Source organism: Condylura cristata, unplaced genomic scaffold (assembly GCF_000260355.1).
Source record: "Condylura cristata isolate star-nosed mole 26May11 unplaced genomic scaffold, ConCri1.0 scaffold00009, whole genome shotgun sequence".
In the NCBI taxonomy this organism is placed as follows: domain Eukaryota; kingdom Metazoa; phylum Chordata; class Mammalia; order Eulipotyphla; family Talpidae; genus Condylura; species Condylura cristata.
In genome coordinates this window covers 26,371,139-26,389,930 of record NW_004567110.1, presented here as the reverse complement: position 1 = coordinate 26,389,930, position 18,792 = coordinate 26,371,139, and the positions used below count along the sequence as shown (strand labels likewise).

General features: G+C 37.7%; 1 protein-coding gene across 1 annotated transcript in view; it reads right to left on the bottom strand.

The window, feature by feature from the left end:
* Positions 1 to 798: 798 nt before the first annotated feature.
* Positions 799 to 18,792, bottom strand: part of ANKRD46 (ankyrin repeat domain 46) — a 22,220-nt gene continuing 4,226 nt past the window's right edge. The window contains exons 2-5 of the mRNA XM_004679692.2: positions 9,100 to 9,200; positions 6,330 to 6,667; positions 5,198 to 5,356; positions 799 to 1,302 (exon numbers count right to left, since the gene is read on the bottom strand). Of these exons, the coding sequence (XP_004679749.1) occupies positions 1,086 to 1,302; positions 5,198 to 5,356; positions 6,330 to 6,640 (687 nt within the window). The 5' untranslated portion in view covers positions 6,641 to 6,667; positions 9,100 to 9,200 and the 3' untranslated portion in view covers positions 799 to 1,085. The remainder of the gene's footprint in view (positions 1,303 to 5,197; positions 5,357 to 6,329; positions 6,668 to 9,099; positions 9,201 to 18,792) is intronic.

The window sequence follows — 18,792 nt, the reverse complement described above, 5'->3', positions numbered from 1 at the left end:
TCAAATTCACAATATCATCATTCATAGTTTATGACATATAGCATAATGGTGTTCAATGCTGTTAGTTCAGCCACTCTTGCCACCAGAGAATTAAAGACACAGATGGAGGTGGTAGGGCAGTTTTAACATGGCTCCTAACCAGAATGCACATAAAATGAAATAATTATGAGCTATAGTACAATCGTGACAACACAGCTAGCTTATAGAACTGAAATTTTTACCACAATAATAACACTATACAATTACAATGACAGTTAAATATCAGGATTATTTTTCCTTGCTAACTACTGAGTAGAAAATGTTTGATTGTATTTTTGATGACTACACTAGAGAAACTGAATAGTGAACAAAATTAATTGTTCAGACTGTTTATTTTCTACAGGTATTAGCAACAACCAGAGCAGTTTACAAAAAAAAAAAAACAAAATTATCCTAAAAACAAATAAATATAAGATCAAATCAATTATTTTTGAAAAAAATACAGCTCATCTTCAAAAATTCTATTTGGCTTGTGACTAGACTTAAAACTATTAAAACAAACCAAACATTTTCTGACAATACTGATTTACTACAAGGATCTGAAAAAAAATCACTTCAAGTTTTAAGCTGAATGTTTCATTCTCTTTTCCATTCCCAGACAGTGCAAGAAAAAAGATAAAAGGGGCTCTTGCAAAATTAAACAAAAATAACACGACTAACCAAAATTAACATTATAGTAAAATCTTTTAAACACTTCACTGTAGTTGGTCCTATGTTAGGGTAAGGTTTCTAGCAAGGACTTCCTAGTCTCTTCCTTTATCTTTCCTTTTTTTTTTTTTTATCATATTTTATCAGGATGTAGACTTTCCTCAGTGTAGTTTCCTAAGAAGTCAGGTTGAGTAAGAGGTAGCTTTCGGATGAAGTATACGCAACTATAGTGTGTAGTTAGTTCAATGATGTTTTTCTAAAAGGACTACAATACTTAACAATGCAAAAAGAAAAATTGTACAGCCCTCACTGCCTTGCACTAAGAGAAAATTTTTGAGACACTGGGAACAAATATTGGAAGTCAGGACGCCAGCATGTGCCTCATCTCCCGAGCTCCGTTAGTGCACCAGTTCTGGCTGGTTTTCTACAAAGGGCAGCACCCCACTCACATAGTAGGCAATGCCGAGAGACAGCAAAGCAATAACAAAAATTAAGAGCAACACCCTCCAGAAACCCAGATCCTCTACAAATTCCTGCCATGTGGTTCGGAAGCTGGACAGGACTCCTCCCCCTTGCTGCAGGTTGGGATTGAGCAGAGAATGGCTTTCCATGGCACTGCGAGAGAAGCACAGAGAAAAGGAAGAACACAAAACACATTTCATCGCTTTCAAAAACATGAAGCAATAGGCATTGCTTTTAGAAAGCCCAGCCTTACTATACAACACGTAGAAGATACATGTACAATCTCACAGTCTATCTTCATTTGGTTTAGTATCTGGCAGAGTCAAAATTAAAAATCCTTTTCTAGTAAAAGGATCCCACGCAGAAGCCTTGAAGTCAGTCAAATGAGTTGTTTCATCAGATGTTAAACCAAAATACATTTTGGCTATTGTGAATTTAGAAGAATTCAATATGGAGATTCATTATGAGAAGTCATAGTAGTAAAAATAAGCAGAGGGCAAATCTAAAAAAATGTAGGCAGTGCGTAAATCTTAAAAAGAGATTTTTATTAATTTAGTTCAATAATCTGACCAATGAAAGAATACCTTCTTTTAACTGTCATCCTCTAGTCATGAATTCTAAACACTTCCTTCTACTGGTTTTATCTTATTTTTTATTTTTAAAGATTTATTTATTTATGCATACAGAACTGGGGTACAAGCCAGAAGTGCAGGGGTGGTGAGAGCATATTCACCAGAGACAGAGTGGGGAGCAGAGCAGGCAGATCGACGAAGTACACTGCTGAGGGGAGCAGCGGGTGGGTCAGGAGAGGTCTGCCACACCATGTGGTCACCTCCGGGGCAGGGATCGAATGCTTGCCGAAGTGGCTTTAGCTTCTTAGTGCTGTGCTTTAACCCACTGCGCCCCCAGGAAGGGCCCTCTACTGGTTTTATCTTGTACAGTATTACACAGTAAGTTTATTTCTCTCCTGCCTACTCACTAAGTCCAGCATAAATATCATAAAAACATTAACTCTGGTTTTGAGAGCCTTGTCATCGAGAAATATGTGACAAAAAGAGAACAGTATATCTGACTTTAGTATTTAGCAAAAAGCCACATTGTGATGAATTCAAAACTGTAAGGGAATAGCACTCAGATTATGTCACAAAATGTGGGCCAATAGCCAATATCATACAGTCACGGTGTGACTAAAGCCACAGTGACCATAACCATATCATCAAGTATCTAACCCCCTCCTCTTCATATCCATCCAACCATCTGGGCACAGATGGTGGACATAACATACAAGAATTTCTAGAGTATGGGTCACCATGCAAGATAGACAATTTTTTAACTTACAACTTTAATTCACTTTTTGACACTATTAATTATAAGTCTTTCAGCCTTTATTAGTATTAGAGAACTTCTCTAATCATAAGAGGCTGATTTCCTAAAGGCCAGTATGCCTGACATCCAAACTTTCTTCTTTATATTAAAAGATGTTTATTTTCTGAATAACACAAGAAATTTTCATGGGAGTCGATACCAATATGGAAATTTAAGGAAACTTACATGAAATTTATTGACCCAAAGATGTTAGATATAAGAGGATTTCAGTTGAGTATTCTCTATGAGCTCATGCAAACTGCCAATTGGAATTTTCTAATGACTGTATTCCGTGAGGTGCTTTCCACTGTCCAGGAAATGCTGACGTAAGCTGATGATGTGCACATGTACACATGTAATATTTGGTTTGTACATGCTGTTCCCTATGCTGTTCTTGTCATCCCATACCAACAAAGTAAAAAGGAACTAAATTAAATTTAAGACACAGGAAGTAGTGGGGAAATGGGAATATCCCACTGGATAAATAGTTGACATTATTTATCCATTCATCAGTTGATGGACTTTTGGGTAGGTCCCACTTTCGGGCTATTAAGAATAACATTGCTGGCCCTCCCTGGTGGTGCAGTGGGTTAAAGCACCACACCAAGAAGCTAAAGCCATTCAGCATGAGTTCGAGCCCCGCCTGCCCCTGAGGAGATCCACATGGCACGGCAGACCGGCAGACCTCTCCTGACCAGCCCGCTGCTCCCCTCAGCAGTGTACTTCATCAATCTGCCTGTTCTGCTCCCCACTCAGTCTCTGGTGAATCCTCTCACCCCCTGCACCTCTGGCCTGTATATATATATAAATAAATAAATAAATCTTTTAAGGAAAAAAAAAAAAGAATACTTTGCTGTGAACATCTGTGAACAAGTTTATGCATGGCTGTGTTTTTAGCAGTCTTTGGTATACACCTATAAGTGAAACCATTGTTAACATTCCAACTCTTTGAAGAACTGCCAGACTATTTGCCAAAGCAGCTCTACTACTTTATATTCCTATCAGCAATATATGAGTTCTCCACACCTTCACCAACATTTTTTACTGCCCATCTTTTTTTTTATAGCCATCCTAGAGGAAATGAAGTTGTGGTTCACCGTGATTTCAATATGCATTTCCCTAATGACTAATGATGCCGCCTTAAAACTATAATTTAAGCTTCAATCGCTGCATTTTTCTCTTGACACTAAGAGGCAGGCAAAAGATAAATAACCAGGTAGAACAAGTAGTTATCAGTCCAGTTTTTGAAGAACTGGCTTTATACAATGCTATAAATAATATAATTTTTCAGGCTGAGTAATACAAATCTTCAAATACCTACTGAAATGGCAGGTATACGAAAGAAGCAGGGGTAAATATTGCATATTGAGTTTCTCAAATGGTCAATTATTTCTTACAGCTGAGGCAAAGTAGTCAAAAATGTATTTCTGATAAAGAAGTGCTAAGGAAATTGCTATTAACAAACATACCAAATAAGGTCTGAAAAACATGAAGCAAAACCACATTCATGGATATGTTTCCTGGTTAAGAAGTTTAAAGTCATTTACTACCATTCTATAGAAAGATGAAGATAAATATCAATATTTTGGAGCACCATGATCTGTAACTTAGTGTTAGGAAGATGCCATGGCGCTGACTACAGACTGAGTGCATGGGAGACAGGAAAAGTAAATCCATCTTTGAGTTCTTGTTTATCTACTTGTCAGTTCTGGGTGGCAAGTTTTGAGAAACATGTACTGTTCCAGAAGTAAACTCTATTTAAGTTCTCTGGGCCACAATCAGTGCTTAAAGGTATCTACACAAAAAGTACTGGGTTTGAGAGTAGAAGTACAGATCCCCAGGAAGACTATCATCATACGTAAGGAGGGAGGGAAGCAACCACCAGGACGAGGAGCCAGATGAACACTGAGCCATGTAAAATAAAAAGGGTTTTGTTACAATGGTGCTGCTGGTCTCAGTGGGCTAATGACGCTAAATCCAAGCTCCGGTCAGTCGGCTACTGATAAACAGCCAATGAGGGCCCTTGAAATACATACTCCACTGGAAATTTAGGAGACTACGGTTAAGTCCATCATCCTTTTACCTCCATGCCAGTGAGGACAAGAGAAAGATGGTTTTTCATCTTTGCAGGCTCCCTGAGTAGTGTCCTAAACTGCTTCTTGATGAGCAGTGACGAGATATTTTTAAGATTCAGTCAGTCAGCCACTGTATCTTAGCTTAAATTACTTACAAGGGCACAAATTTCCTTTGTTCCAACTCATATGAAAGTTATTTATAGTCTTCCATTTTACTTTCTTTATCACACCCATTCCCTATCTTTGAAATTACCATTAGTCTTTTTAATATTATTCAAATTTCAGACTTACTTATCTTTCTGCTCCTTTTTTGAAATTCCAATTTTTCAGTGACCCCCTACTTAAAATTCTAAACTCCTGCTTCCATCCCTCATATTCAGTTCTTAACTACCTCCTCTTACACTGCAGGCTTCCCAGCACCGTGGTTAATAGTACACATGGGCATGTGTACTATTAGACAGCTTCTCAATTGTAATCTGGAGACATATAAAGTTCAAAGAAAGCATTAACGCTCTGCACTTAAGAGCAAAGGAATACAGAACTCCCAACGTCATAAACACCCAAATCCTTAAAATGACTTGACCCTTCAAATATTATATCTTAAATACCTCTCACTCTCTGCTGTTTGCATGGTCTCCAGTTTTGAGTGGGTTCCTCTGTTAAATCCTTTTACCTCTTGTTCTTCCAAAGATTCCAGCAATCGGATGACATCTTTATTCACTCCTCTGCGCTTTGCGAGAACTAATGGTGTAGCACCTTGATGGTTGCTAAAAAAAATTCATAAAAATAAAAAGACAAACATCGGAGTTGTGTTATATTGTTAGTAGATATTTGTGTAGATCTCAGTTGAGCTGAATCCAGTTAACTCAAAATTAAAAGACAGCGTGGAACCAATGATTGAGAAGGAATTTAAGTTCTGAATTAACCTAATTTTTCCTTCCAGAGAAAAAGAAAAAATACATAGTAAAATAAAAAAGAGCATCTTCCTAGAAATGTTCCTAATTTTTTCTTATTTGACATTTACATGTAAAAAAAAAAAAAAGTCTAAGAATCTGAGGAAAAAGCACATCATAACATCGATAAATTAGGGCAATATGTAATTGCAATGTAAAGATCAGGATCAGTTTTAAAGGTGATCTGACATTTTCCAATGCAAGAGACAAAGTATCACGAAAACAAACTGATAAAACACACTTCTTCCTATTGTTCAGTACAAAAAGGACTATGAGCTCCAGAGATTTATGGATGGTACATTACATGACGGAAGGCAAATACACTGGAATCATGAAGAAATAAGTTCAAATTCCAGCTTGGCACTTACAAGCTAGTAACCTTTATTAAGCCATTTAACCCCTTTGCTTTCAACTATTTCACCTGTAAAATGAAGATAACACCTCCTGAAGAGCTATTTATACTGAGGATTAAATGAGCTAAGATAAGTAAACATAGCACCCAACCCATAATAGATTTTCAATAAATGTTAGTTCTTTTCTTTTTTTCCCCTTGTCTTAGAACACCTGGCAACTATTTCCACAAAAAAACTTAAACACTGCTTCAACATATATTTAGAAGTCAGTTCCTTATACCCTAGTTCTCCAACAAGATTACCCCATCCTCAGTGCCTTTTTGAGCATGTTACTACAGCTGACCACACAGGAAACAAAACCAAGAGTCCTTGATCAGACCCCTGGTTGAGAAACTAATGGTAAGAAACAGACTTCAAAGCTGCAGGTTACTTACCAAATATCAATTTTCAGTCCATTGGAAACTAAGAATTGAATAGTATCTACATGGCCACAGAGATGAAGAGCTGTGTTTCCTTGATAATCTGTGGCCAGAAGATCAGCACCAAATTTATGCAACAACTGGCAGATGTCTACGTTCCCGCGGGCTGCTGCAAGGTAAAGGCCTGTTCTGCCCCTGCTGTCACGAATATTAGGGTCAAAGCCACTTTCCAAAAGCCGCTTGGAATAGTTAAAGTCTCCGTCAATACAGGCTTGTAGCAAGGGGACATTCGTCTGAGAAGAATCATTTACAAAAACATAGGACATTGTTCTGAGGTGGTGAAGGTAATCTGCCTGTAAGGAAATATGATGAGTCAGTGACGTCTAGCTAGATCAAGACAATGAAGTCACTCAGAAAAGCACTAATACATATGCTGGATCAAAATGGCAATTAAACTGCAACAGAACTCCATTTTGCTTTTCATAATGCAAAAAGATTAAGAGCTGTTTTAAAACTTAAACAAAAAATAAAAAGGAAAAACTTAAACAAGATATAATTGCCTAGATTTAAGTTTGCTGCATTGTCAGAAGACAGATAATGTGAGCCTTGAATTTCAAAGAATTACCTATTCACACACATGAATGCCACTGCTGGTAGAGAGGCTTATTTAACCCTAAGTGATTCTTTTATGTATTTTGGGTTCTTTAATCTGAAATGCAATATTGTATATGGTACAGAAAATTACCTACTCAAAAGCTAAGTCAGCATGAAAAAAAATTAAAATAACTTAATTCACAGTAAGGTCCCAATGAACATTGTGTTTATAGCACAAATGTCAAATTTTAACAGAAGGGGGAAAACTAAGGAAAGCAACAAACTGAATTAACAATTGTAGTATATGAACTCAATTCAGAGTTTTTTCTTGTATAACCTAGTTTGCTATTTTATTGTTACATAAATACCCAGCTTTGCCAAAACCTTGTCTGAGAAATGAGAGGAACAGATGTGCCTGGGAATACTGAGGAGGGCTAAAGCTGCAGCTTCCGCTGAGTCCACATCCACATCTCATCTCTGAGTGACCTGGCTTCACCCACTCAGTTTATCCACATCTCTTTCCTGACACATCCCTGCCTCACTGGTAAGGGGGAGGGGAGAGAAGGAGGGAAGAAAAGTGTCTAGTTTCATTTAAGAGACTTTACTAAGAAATTGCAGAGAAAACACAAACCACAACGAGAAACACAAAGGCAGTGTCCAGTGTGTTTACTCAGATGCCCACTACTCTTAGGCGACAAAAGTTTAGGCACAGACGGGCTTGGCTTACAGTTTGTCAGGCAGAACCTCTCTTGCTGGAACTGGATGCTAGAAGAGCCTACACATGTGCCTACCTTAAAAGGGGTTCAAGAAGAAAGCAAAGCTGCAGATTTGGGTGAGATTCCCATGCCCCGGCTCCTTACAGCCTGGCTTCTCGGCAGAGCCACTGTCCACTCTAGAGCACTGCTGCTACCTCGGGTTCTATGTGCAAAGAGAAAATGTCACCGTGTACTGAGGGGCTGTTCTGAGCTAGATAATACTCGGGGTGGGGATGGGGGGGTAAATAAGCTTTATTTGATCTTCCCAACAAGTCATGGTAAGGCTTATTATCCTAGAATCTTAGTGAGGAGTCACTGAAGGATTTTAAGTCAAGGAAATGGCATGGTCTTATTAAAGTTTTTCTGAAATATGACTTTGTCGACAATATGAAAGTGTTAAACTGGAGGGGATCAAGACTGACGACAGGAAAATCAATCATTAGGTTACTTCAGAAATCCTGGCAAGAAATGATGAGAGCCTGATCTGAGGCTCTGAGGCAGTGGCCTAGCAAGAGGGGCACACTGGAGAGATCCGGAAGACAGAATTAGCACAGCGTACTGAATGAGTGGCTATAAAGGGTGAGGAGTTGTTGAGGAAAATTCTCAATCTGCTTGTGACTGAGAATTAAGAGATCAAGTTAAAATAAACTTCAGATTATTATTTTTTTTTTTTAAAGATTTATTTATTTGTGCATACAGAACTGGGGTACAGGCCAGAGGCTCAGGGGTGGTGAGAGGCTTCACCAGAGATAGAGTGGGGAACAGAACAGGCAGATCGACGAAGTGCACTGCTGAGGGGAGCAGCGGGCGGGCCAGGAGAGGTCTGCCACACCATGTGGTCACCTCCGGGGCAGGCGGGAATTGAACTCATGCGGAAGCGGCTTTAGATTCTCAGTGCAGTGCTTTAACCCGCTGCGCCACCAGGGAGGGCCCCCTTCAGATTATTTTTAAAAGAGATCAAACCAACGAGAAGAAACTACTTAATAAAATAGTCAAGAGTTTTTTGGTGTTTTTTTTTTTTTTTTGAGGCTTATCTATTTTACCTAAAATATTTACTGATTGGCTCATAAAAAATAAATTTCACTTATGAGATGCTTTTTCATGAGTTAAAATGTTTTGGCTAAATTCTGGAAGAATAGATAATGAAAAAAATCTACTTGACGTTTTTGGTTCAAACACAGTAAGAATTCTTGTGGTTTGCACACTGAGATTCTTTTAAATGTTGGCTCAATAAAAAGACAAGTCTTTCTTGTCTATTTTTTAAGTGAGAATAACTGTGGTATATTTTGTGAATTTCACTGTGTCCTTAAGATATCGCTAACCTTACCCCCAAATCTAATAAACTCAAGGATAGATAACATTTTTCTTGAGTAAGAACTGAATCTGCCCTAAGCAAGGTCACATGCTGTAAGAAGTCCCCAGGAGAAAATACTCACGTAAGCCCTGAGATTAGATCTTTCTTTCAGTGATCACCAAGCAGTTTCTCTGAATTCTTGAGAAGGTTCAACAGAATGTCCAGAAATGTGCTGGCACAAATCTATAGTCAACAGAAAATTCAGTTATAAAAAAGGTGTAGCGTGAATTATAACAAAGGTGTAGACTTGCTGTTCTATTACATACAACCAGACTAATGAGGCCTGTAGGTATTGCCCAGAAAATCTGTGGGTAAGCCATTAATTTATAAGGTAAGTATCAATTTATAAAATGATGAGAGTTAATAGTACAACCACTATGGAAAACTGTTTGGAGGTTCCTCAAACTGCTAAACATGGAGCTTCCCTATGACCCAGCAATCCCACTCCTAGGTATCTACCCAAAAGACACAAAAATACTGATTGAAAAAGATACTTGTACCCCCATGTTTATTGCTGCTTTATTTACAATTGGAAAAACATGGAAGCAGCCCAAATGCCCAAAGTAGATGACTGGATTAAAAAGATGTGGTACATGTATACAATGGAATATTACTCAGCAACCAAAAAAGAGAAACACATGTCTTTTGCAGCAACTTGGATGGAGCTGGAAAAGATCATGATTAGTGAGATAAGCCAGAAAGAGAAAGAAAAATACCGGATGGTTTCACTCATAGCAGGAGTATAATGGACCAGGTGGAAAATAACAAAAATAAGACATTTTGTGGGGGTGGAGTGGGGAATGGGATCAAAAACAGGATGGGGGGAGGGAAATGCATGGGATTATGGTGATGGCACATGGGTGACTTGGTGATGGGAAACCCGCAGGGATTACAATTGAGATGGAAAAAAAATGTACAAAATGATGTAAAAATAAACTTTTGTAATAAAAAAAAATGATGAGAGTTAAAGTAGTGGAGAACAGAAGTACTTAAGTAAGGTGCAATCTGTTGCCTATAAACAAGAAAAGATGGTCAGAAAGATAAAAAGAAAAAGGATCAAATCATGTGTCTTCTAGTAGGGAACAAACAGGCCCCTGAAAATCCACTCTAGTCACTAATATTCAGAATACGTATTTTTCACATTAAAAATGGTAGCTAGATCACAGATTAGCACATAAAAGCATTTTTAGAAATAAAATGCTATTTGCAGTGGGGGCGAAGGAAATGTAAAAGCAATCAGTACTTATATTTAAATCAAATATGATACATTAACAAATAAACATTTCCAAGGTGTGTGAATGCTGTTACTTGAAACTCCACCTGAGATCATTCCCTACTTTACTTTCCATGTGAAAGAAAAATTAATTCAAATTTATCTGCAGAGTTTCCACATGCCTGACCCTGCTCTTCAGGAAGTCCTGTCTCACCTTAGCTTTGGGGGGACCCATTCGGGTTGCCCCTCAGTATCCCGTCTGTCCCACTGCATTCTTCTTATGCGGGGCCACAAAAGTTGAAGCTACGCACAGGCAGTATGGACCACAAAGAGTCAGGGTTGGTGGATTAAACACGCCTTGGCATGTGACAAGTAGGGTGCTAAGTGGTGGAATAGAATGCGAAAGTCCCAAATCTATAGCTCAGGATGAAATTCAGGTTAACCTTTCACAGGTGATTTACGTTATCAAGTTCCTTTAAGTAAATTGCAACAGCGAAATAATTAAGCTGCATGAGCAACATGTAAGTCAGGTTTCATCCCAAAAGGTTATCAATGCTAGGTGGAAGTGAAGTTTACCAACTTAGGTAAACTTCCTACCGCTGAGTCACTTAATTGACTTCATTGAACAAATATTCGTAGTTCACACAGAGCCAAGTACTTTTTCTTTCTTGTCCTGACCACTGCAATTGAGTCTTTGTGACAAAGCCTTACTCTGACATATGCTCTGGTTTTCATTTTCAATGTTGTAATGGTGCAAAGGAGACAGGGCAAATATTAAATAAAGGACAAGTTTTGCTTTTCACCTTCAGATAGAATTATAAATAATTATGCCTCCCCCACATAATCCAATTGCTCCTTCATATGCACAAGAAAGACTGCTCTTACCATTTCTTCTGATACAATATTCCATAAAAAAATGCACATAATCAAACCACAGGCTTATTTATGCGACCTAAAACTTAGTACTATACATGTATTTAAGTTCTTATTACTAGAAACCTGCCAAGAAAATTCTCAAAACCTCAATTAGACCTTACCCATTAAATATATAATTGAGAGCTTCATCAAAAAGTTATAAAAGTGATAAAAATCAGGACCCATATTAACTGTTGTTCATATGTACTTCTTCCCATCTACAATCCCACTGCTTCATTTCTGGAACTGTCATTTCAAGAATGTTATAAACATTTTGGGATTTTTTTTGTTGGTGTTATTTTTACTCAACACAATTCTCTGGAGATTCAGCCAAATTATTGCCTATATCAATACAGTCCATGTATGACTTAATGACAGGGATATATTTTGAGAAATTTCACCTGGATAATTTTGTCATTGTTCAGAAAGCAATTACAAACACCTCGATGTTATAGTATAGTACATATCTAGTCATATATCAGGACCACTATCATATCTGCTTCCTTCTGTAACTGACTGCAACATTGCTAACTAACACATAACTATAGTCTATTTTTTATCACCAAGTAATATTCCAAAATATGGAAGTACCACAATTTGTTTAATTGTTCACATATTGAAGGACATCTGGTTTTCTCCAGTTTGAAGCATTATATTAAAGCTTCTAAAACATTCAGGCATATAATTTTATGTGAATATAAGTCCTCCTTTCTCCGGGATAAATGGCTAGTACTGCAAATACTAGATCATATAAAGGCCTAACGATTTTGATGAAAGACTACTGTGTCTGAAGGTGTCCATCTTCCCCATGGAGTCACCTTTCTAGGTCCCTCAGACAGCCAGGAAAGTGAAGGGTTATTTATAGAAGAATTTGTAAGATAAAGCATGTGGAATCGCCTGGGTGAATGTCCTGGGAATGCATAACAAGAACCAATCAACAAGTGGAGATAGAAGCACTAATGTGTAAGTGTAAACAGTGAGCGTGTATCTTTCAAGATTTACAGAATGCAGAATCTGTTTCCCTGTGAATGGATATGAGTTTCGCGAAGCATACTGATGGCTGCTTTTCAAGGTGGGAAAGCAGAAGGGAGAGAGGCGTATTATAATCTGACTCTCCTGAGAGGGGTTACTATTAGGTGAGTGTATAACACTCTGGAGGCAGTCTGCTCCTGCCAAAGGCTGTTCAAAGAGGTTGGCTACTCCAGCCAGGAAATATCTGGAGCTGAACTGAGTTCAGCTACTTACAAGCTGTTTGATTTACCAGCACTTCTTCTACCCACCCCCACCCACCCCCCACCCATGAAAACAAAAACACACAGTTACTACTCTCCTGAGGCTGGACACAGCCCTGGGGAAAAGAGTTCTCTACAGTACTGAAGGAAGCTTGCAAACATTGATCACTGGGTAACCAAGCAACTCCTGACCATGGGTGACCTCTAGTGGGGACTATAGACCTCCACGAAAGGTAAACCAATTCCTGACAAAGAAAAAAACCACAAGGACTATCAACAGTGGGAATGGCTAAGTCCCAGAAAGTCTTCTGGGTTGTTCACCACCACAGCTGGCTCCTAATGGACTGTGTCCACAGAGACAGAGCCCATGGCTCAAGGGCTCAGGGGATGATTCCCTGGGATTGCTGTAAGCAGGGCTCTCTGGTCAGGAACAGGTGCCTACCTAGATCTCAGTAACAAGAGCCCTTAACACTAAATAGGGTTTGTCTGAGTATAAGTAACAAAACAATGAGGAGGTTCTGGTGGAAGCCTGAAAGTCACTGACATGATGGAAAAGTTCTAGCTGCTATTCTTTTTATTTTACAATTTCTTTTATGTTAACCTTATGTCAATTTTCACAACTTAAGACAGTTCTTGCAGATAGTTAAGAAGTAATGAAGAAAAAAGTAACTTTTTTTTTAAAGATTTTTTTTTTAAAGATTTATTTATTTATTCATACAGAACTGGGGTACAGGCCAGAGATGCAGAGGGTGAGAGGATTCACCAGAGACAGAGCGGGAAGCAGAACAGGCAGATTGATGAAGTACACTGCTGAGGGGAGCAGCGGGCGGGTCAGGAGAGGTCTGCCACGCCATGTGGTCACCTCCTGGGCAGGTGGGGATCGAACTCATGCGGAAGTGGCTTTAGTTTCTCAGTGCAGTGCTTTAACCCGCTGCGCCACCACGGAGGGCCTAAAGATTTTTTATGCACATAGAACTGGGGTACAAGCAAGAGGTGCAGGGGTGGTGAGAGGCTTCACCAAAGATAGAGTGGGGGTACAGAACAGGTGGATGGACAAAGTACACTGCTGAGGGGCGCAGCAGGCAGGTCAGGAGAGGTCTGCCGCGCCATGTGGGTCACCTCTGGGGTGGGGATCCAACTTACACTGAAGCAGCTGCAGCCAGCTTGCAGTGCTGTGTCCTAACCTGTTGCACCACCAGGGAGGGCCCAAAGCATGCCTTATTTTTATACTTATTCCATAACTTTAAACTGGTGCTCTATAGCCAATATCATCAACCACACATAATATATTGATTTAGCTTTCATTTTGAAAGTCACTGGGAATAAAGCAAGATGAAGTGCTACATTCTTGGTTCAAGTGGACTACCTACTTCCTACATAGCAACTCTGATCAGAGATCAGAGAGCCAGAAACTTCAGCAAAATGCAAGAAATAAATGACATACACTACCTTACTGCTTACATTTTCTAATGTCAAAGGAAAGTACTAAAACTGAAAATGATATAAAATAAATGGAAAGCCTAAAACTGGATTCTTTCACTTGATCATTCTTGCCAAGTCAAAGAGACAGCTATTATAAAATATAAAAGAATCTCAACCATAAAAATTCCCAATGAGTTTACCTAGACATAATTGCTAACACTTAAGAATTACTGTTTTTAAAATTTACATGCTGCACAGACCCACAGGTATTAAGAAAGGGGGAAAAAGCCGTATCTAAAATAAATCTAAATGTGATTGAATCCTCCCCCAAACAATTATATATTCAATTTAGCTTATCCTAAATAGCTGTTCTTAGTTTCTTAAGAGTGGTCCTAATTTCCAAGGTTTGGAGAGGTTAAGGAGCTGATGGCCAGACAGCTGCTAAGTGGGAGCAGACTCCAAATTTAGTATAATACTTCTGCTGTGCCACGCTGCCTCTGTGCAGTTATCAAGATAATTAGGAGACAACGGCTCTAAAACAGTTTTGATGCTTATTCATAACCATCTTCTAAAATTCCTTTTGATCATATCTCTAGAATGCAAAAAACAAATCTGGTCAGCATACTCTTGGTGAGTATGCTCACAGAGTATGCTGGCAGATTACAAAGCACATGTCACAGTGTTTCTTGAAGTCTAGACCTAGGAGACGCCGATAATTCTTTACTGAATATACACTCAAGTTCCTGTGATAGGAATTAAAGTACCATTGTTTTCCTTATGACTAGTTCTATAGTTTTCTGTGAAAATTTTAATAAATATGAATTTAAAAGTTATCCATAATCCTACTAATTAGAAAAAACTATTTTGTTACAGGTTGTCCATATAATAACATATTTTGGTGCTTCACGGGTAAAAAACTAAGTCAATAGGTTTGTTTTTCCAAGATCCATTTTTTAATGTTTTATCAAAGGTAACATAAAGGGAAAATTTAGCCTTATACTTTGAATTAACTCCTTACAATAATTTCATTCAAAGGAAAAAAATTTAAATTACAGGACAACAGTAAATATCTGGCAATGCTCCTTTACAGGAAACATCACGCTAGCACATATATTTTGAATTAACCATCAGCAATCACCTCACCTTAAGTAAACTTAAGGGTGAGAAACCAACAAAGTATTTGGAAATGCTTTCAGGCTTCACAGGAAGTGACTAAATTCCTGAAATCATTATGCTCAAGTACTTCTTACTCACTGTAACAATAAGAAAGCACATGCTTAAAATTTTCTTTCTCCATCAGGAAATTAAAAAAAATAGCAAACAGAGATTTATACTGCTTAACTATATGATTGGTTTTGCCTTATGGAAATTTAGTTACCATTCAACTTTTAGAAAGATATTGGTCTAAAATAAATCAAAATTAATTGTTCACAAAGGGAATATTAATAATACTGAATAAAGACATTAAGTAAGCACTGGATGTCCATCAGAAGGCTTTCAGGAAAATGTGCCTCTTTTATCTGGTTTTTTAAAAGTGAGTTTTTTCTAGCTAAAACTGGACTTTACTTACATGGCCTCACGATGCCATCTTGTGGCCTGCTTGCACTTCAAGCAACGCAGAGCCTCTAGAGTGGACAAGTATGAAAGGCGAGGCTGGAGAGGCTCTGCGGTTACCTCAGTTACTTACCAGGGTGGGAACCAGCAGCCAGCAACTGAGGGGTTCACATTTAATGGCTACATGGCTTTCCAGTTCGTCTTCTCAAGTTTCTCCTGACGCTCTGAATAAAAATTGCTTGCTACTTTTAGCAAACACAAAACTCATTTTCCCTCTGAATCCCTTAAACGTTTAAAAACATTGGTTAACTAAACTTATCTTTTATTAATTGGATCATACTTTAAAAAAAAGAATTCCATGTCTTCCCTCTGGATTCACTCTTCTGGCCTTTAGTTGTGTGGGGTTTTTTTGTTTTGTTTTGCTTTTAGTGAGGACCCTGGGAGTAGTTAACTTCTTGTTGAGTTTGAAAATGGCTTTGACTTCACCCTTAAAAAACATTTCAGATGACTGCCGGTCATACTTCACAGTTACTTTCCCTCTGCATTTCGAAACTACCTGGCATCTACTACTGCTAGAAAGGTCTACTTCAGTCTAATTGTTGTTCTTATGTAATAAATGTCATTTTTTTCACTGGCTTAATTGTTTTTGCCTTACCCTTAATGTTCTGCAGTTTCACTGGGCTCTATTCAGAAGGACTTGTTTATCCTGCTTGGAATCCAGAGTGTATTTCCAATCTGAGTACTCATGTCATTCTTGAATTCTGGAAAATTCTTATTTATTATCTCTTCAAATACTGCTCCCCACCACCTCCTTATTAGATATGCTGAAAACTAAATTTATCCTTTTTGTTTGTTTTTCCTGTGTTAAATATTAGGTGTAGTTCTCAGCACTATCTCCCAATTCACTTATCTTCTCTGGCTGGTTGAAGCTTAAATAATTTACCACATTTAAAAAAAAAAAAATCTGAGTTCTAATTTGTTCTTCACATCCATCTGCTCTTACTTTCTGTTACATAATTCACTGTTCATTTTTAATAAGTGTGAATATTTTTTCTCTCTGATCATAAAGACACTTAAAAGTCTTTGTTGGCTGGTTTCTTAAAATTATTTACAACAGGATTAAATTCATATTCTAACACTAATGTTGTTGGATGAGTTTAACACTGAATCCTTCTCATTCATCTTGGAACCTCTGTTGAAAGCTTTTTGGGGGAAGAGGGTTTAGTTGTTTATTTTCTCCTCTCCATTCTTTCTCCTCCTATGTTTAATCCTTTATAAAGTTGCCTCCGTGCTGCCATTACAAGTCAGAACCAAGTCTTATAAAAGGTTATGTTTTGAGTTCTTATCTCTCAGTGATGCCTGGGCCTGGAGATCCAGTCACTGAATCAGTCTGATTCACTCCCTCATATTCTCCCACCTTGGGTTCAGCCTTCAGTCTTTAGATTTCTGCAGTTTTACTGAACCTTTTGTTGTTGCTGTAGTTGTTTTAAGATTTTAAAAATTTATTTATGCATCAAAGCCACGCTACTGCTGCTGCAGATAGCTTCACAGTGCTGTGCCACCTTACTTGACCTCCTTTTATCCTTTGGGAATCTCTATCTATAACCCAGACTTTAAAGACATAATCTTACTCCAGTCTTTTGTCCTCTGTGGGGCACTCTGAATCCTAATTTCTCAGGAGCCAAATTCTAGGCTGCTAAGTTGTACACTTCCGGAACAGCTAGAGCTTCAGTCATCACTTTGTATTTGAATGTGGTTTAACTTATTTACTGTTTTGACAGTATGTTTTTGGTTTTTCTCTTTTTATAGTTTCTCAATTATAGTCATGCACTAAAATAAAAACTTAATCTGTCCTTTTGATCTAAAATCAGCTGTTTTTCATTCCCTCAAATATCTAGTGTCACTGTACTGGACATGACTACCTAGAATCTATCCCTACGTTTTTTGACCCACTAGTACACCCAACACTATTACTCTTCACTTTGAAGAAGTAAGCCCTGATTATTTTAAGCCATGTTAACATACTACATTCTCCTATCTAACTAATATACTTAAGAAGTGGACATGTGACCAGACTAATAAGACTACTTGGAATGCTAGAAAGCTACATTATTTTTTCTTAATAGCTGGTGTGTAAACATGATATCTAAAATTACTTTAGAATTATGAGATAATATATAAATATATTATATATATTTAAATATATATATAAATATAAGGGTATATGTAAATATATATATTTAAATATATATATTTTGGACAGGGAGGGGGATAATAGGAAGCACCCATAATAAGTCTGCCAGAAAAGTTCACTTAAGCCTTGATTAAACCGTACTTCACACCCACTTGACACTTTCCAAATGCAGGTATCAATAAAGTCCCCTTTTTATTAAGAAAGTTTAAATTAGGTATTCTGTTACTTAGAACCAAATACTGAAATGCCACAGAACTGAAAGTAGTTGTTAGTACTTGATACTTACTGCTATGTGCTTCTGTCACTACTTTCTAAGAAGGAAATAAAAACATTGCCTGTGTTACATACTGCAGCTAAAGAGACATGTCAGAGGTTGGGTGGGGTGCAAGGCTATCTAATACTCCTCAAGGAGAGGAAGTCAGCCCAGGAAATCTTTAAATGGAACAAATATCAAACAGAAACCAAAGAGACAACTTGAATAGTAAGGTGATAGGATATTACGAAGTAAACAAATGAGAAAAAAAATAGATTCACGGTGGGAAAACTTTTATAGGAAATGTTTTTGTTATGCTTTTAAGAAAAAAAAAGTAGCATAACAAGCAGGAAAACAGCCCAAAGATGGGGGAGGGGAAAAGGTAAATTTAAAATAAATGAAGCTGTACCATCTATTAGATGGGGGAAATAACTATTCCTAGGAATAAAAATTCAACCAAAATCAAAACGCCTAGATAAACTCTTATCTTCAAGTGATGGTGTCAGAATTGAGTTGAATTTTCAAATACCCTCATGTAAAGTGGGCTGCCAATACAAACCAACATTGCAGTTTATTAAATACCTACAAATATCACTATTTGATTAGTTATGTATGTTAATGGCCACATGACAGAGTTATGGATAAAACTGTTCATTTTTTTTAATCAAATGGTTATATATCTACTATTTATTGAACATGTTTTTGCCTTAGAATTGTTGTTTCTCTAATAATTAATGGCAAGTCAAAAGTTAAAATAATTAAACACTGTTTAAAATAACTAAACACTGCCTTGGAGGAAATGCTAACAAAATATTAAGAACTGAGGGTAAGGAAAAAACAGATGGAGATTGATATTTAAAAAGACTATAAGTTAAATAAAAACAGAACAGGTTTGGGCCCTCCCTGGTGGCGCAGCGGGTTAAAGCACAGCACTGAAAAGCTAAAGCCACTTCCACATGAGTTTGATTCCCGCCTGCCCCGGAGGTGACCAC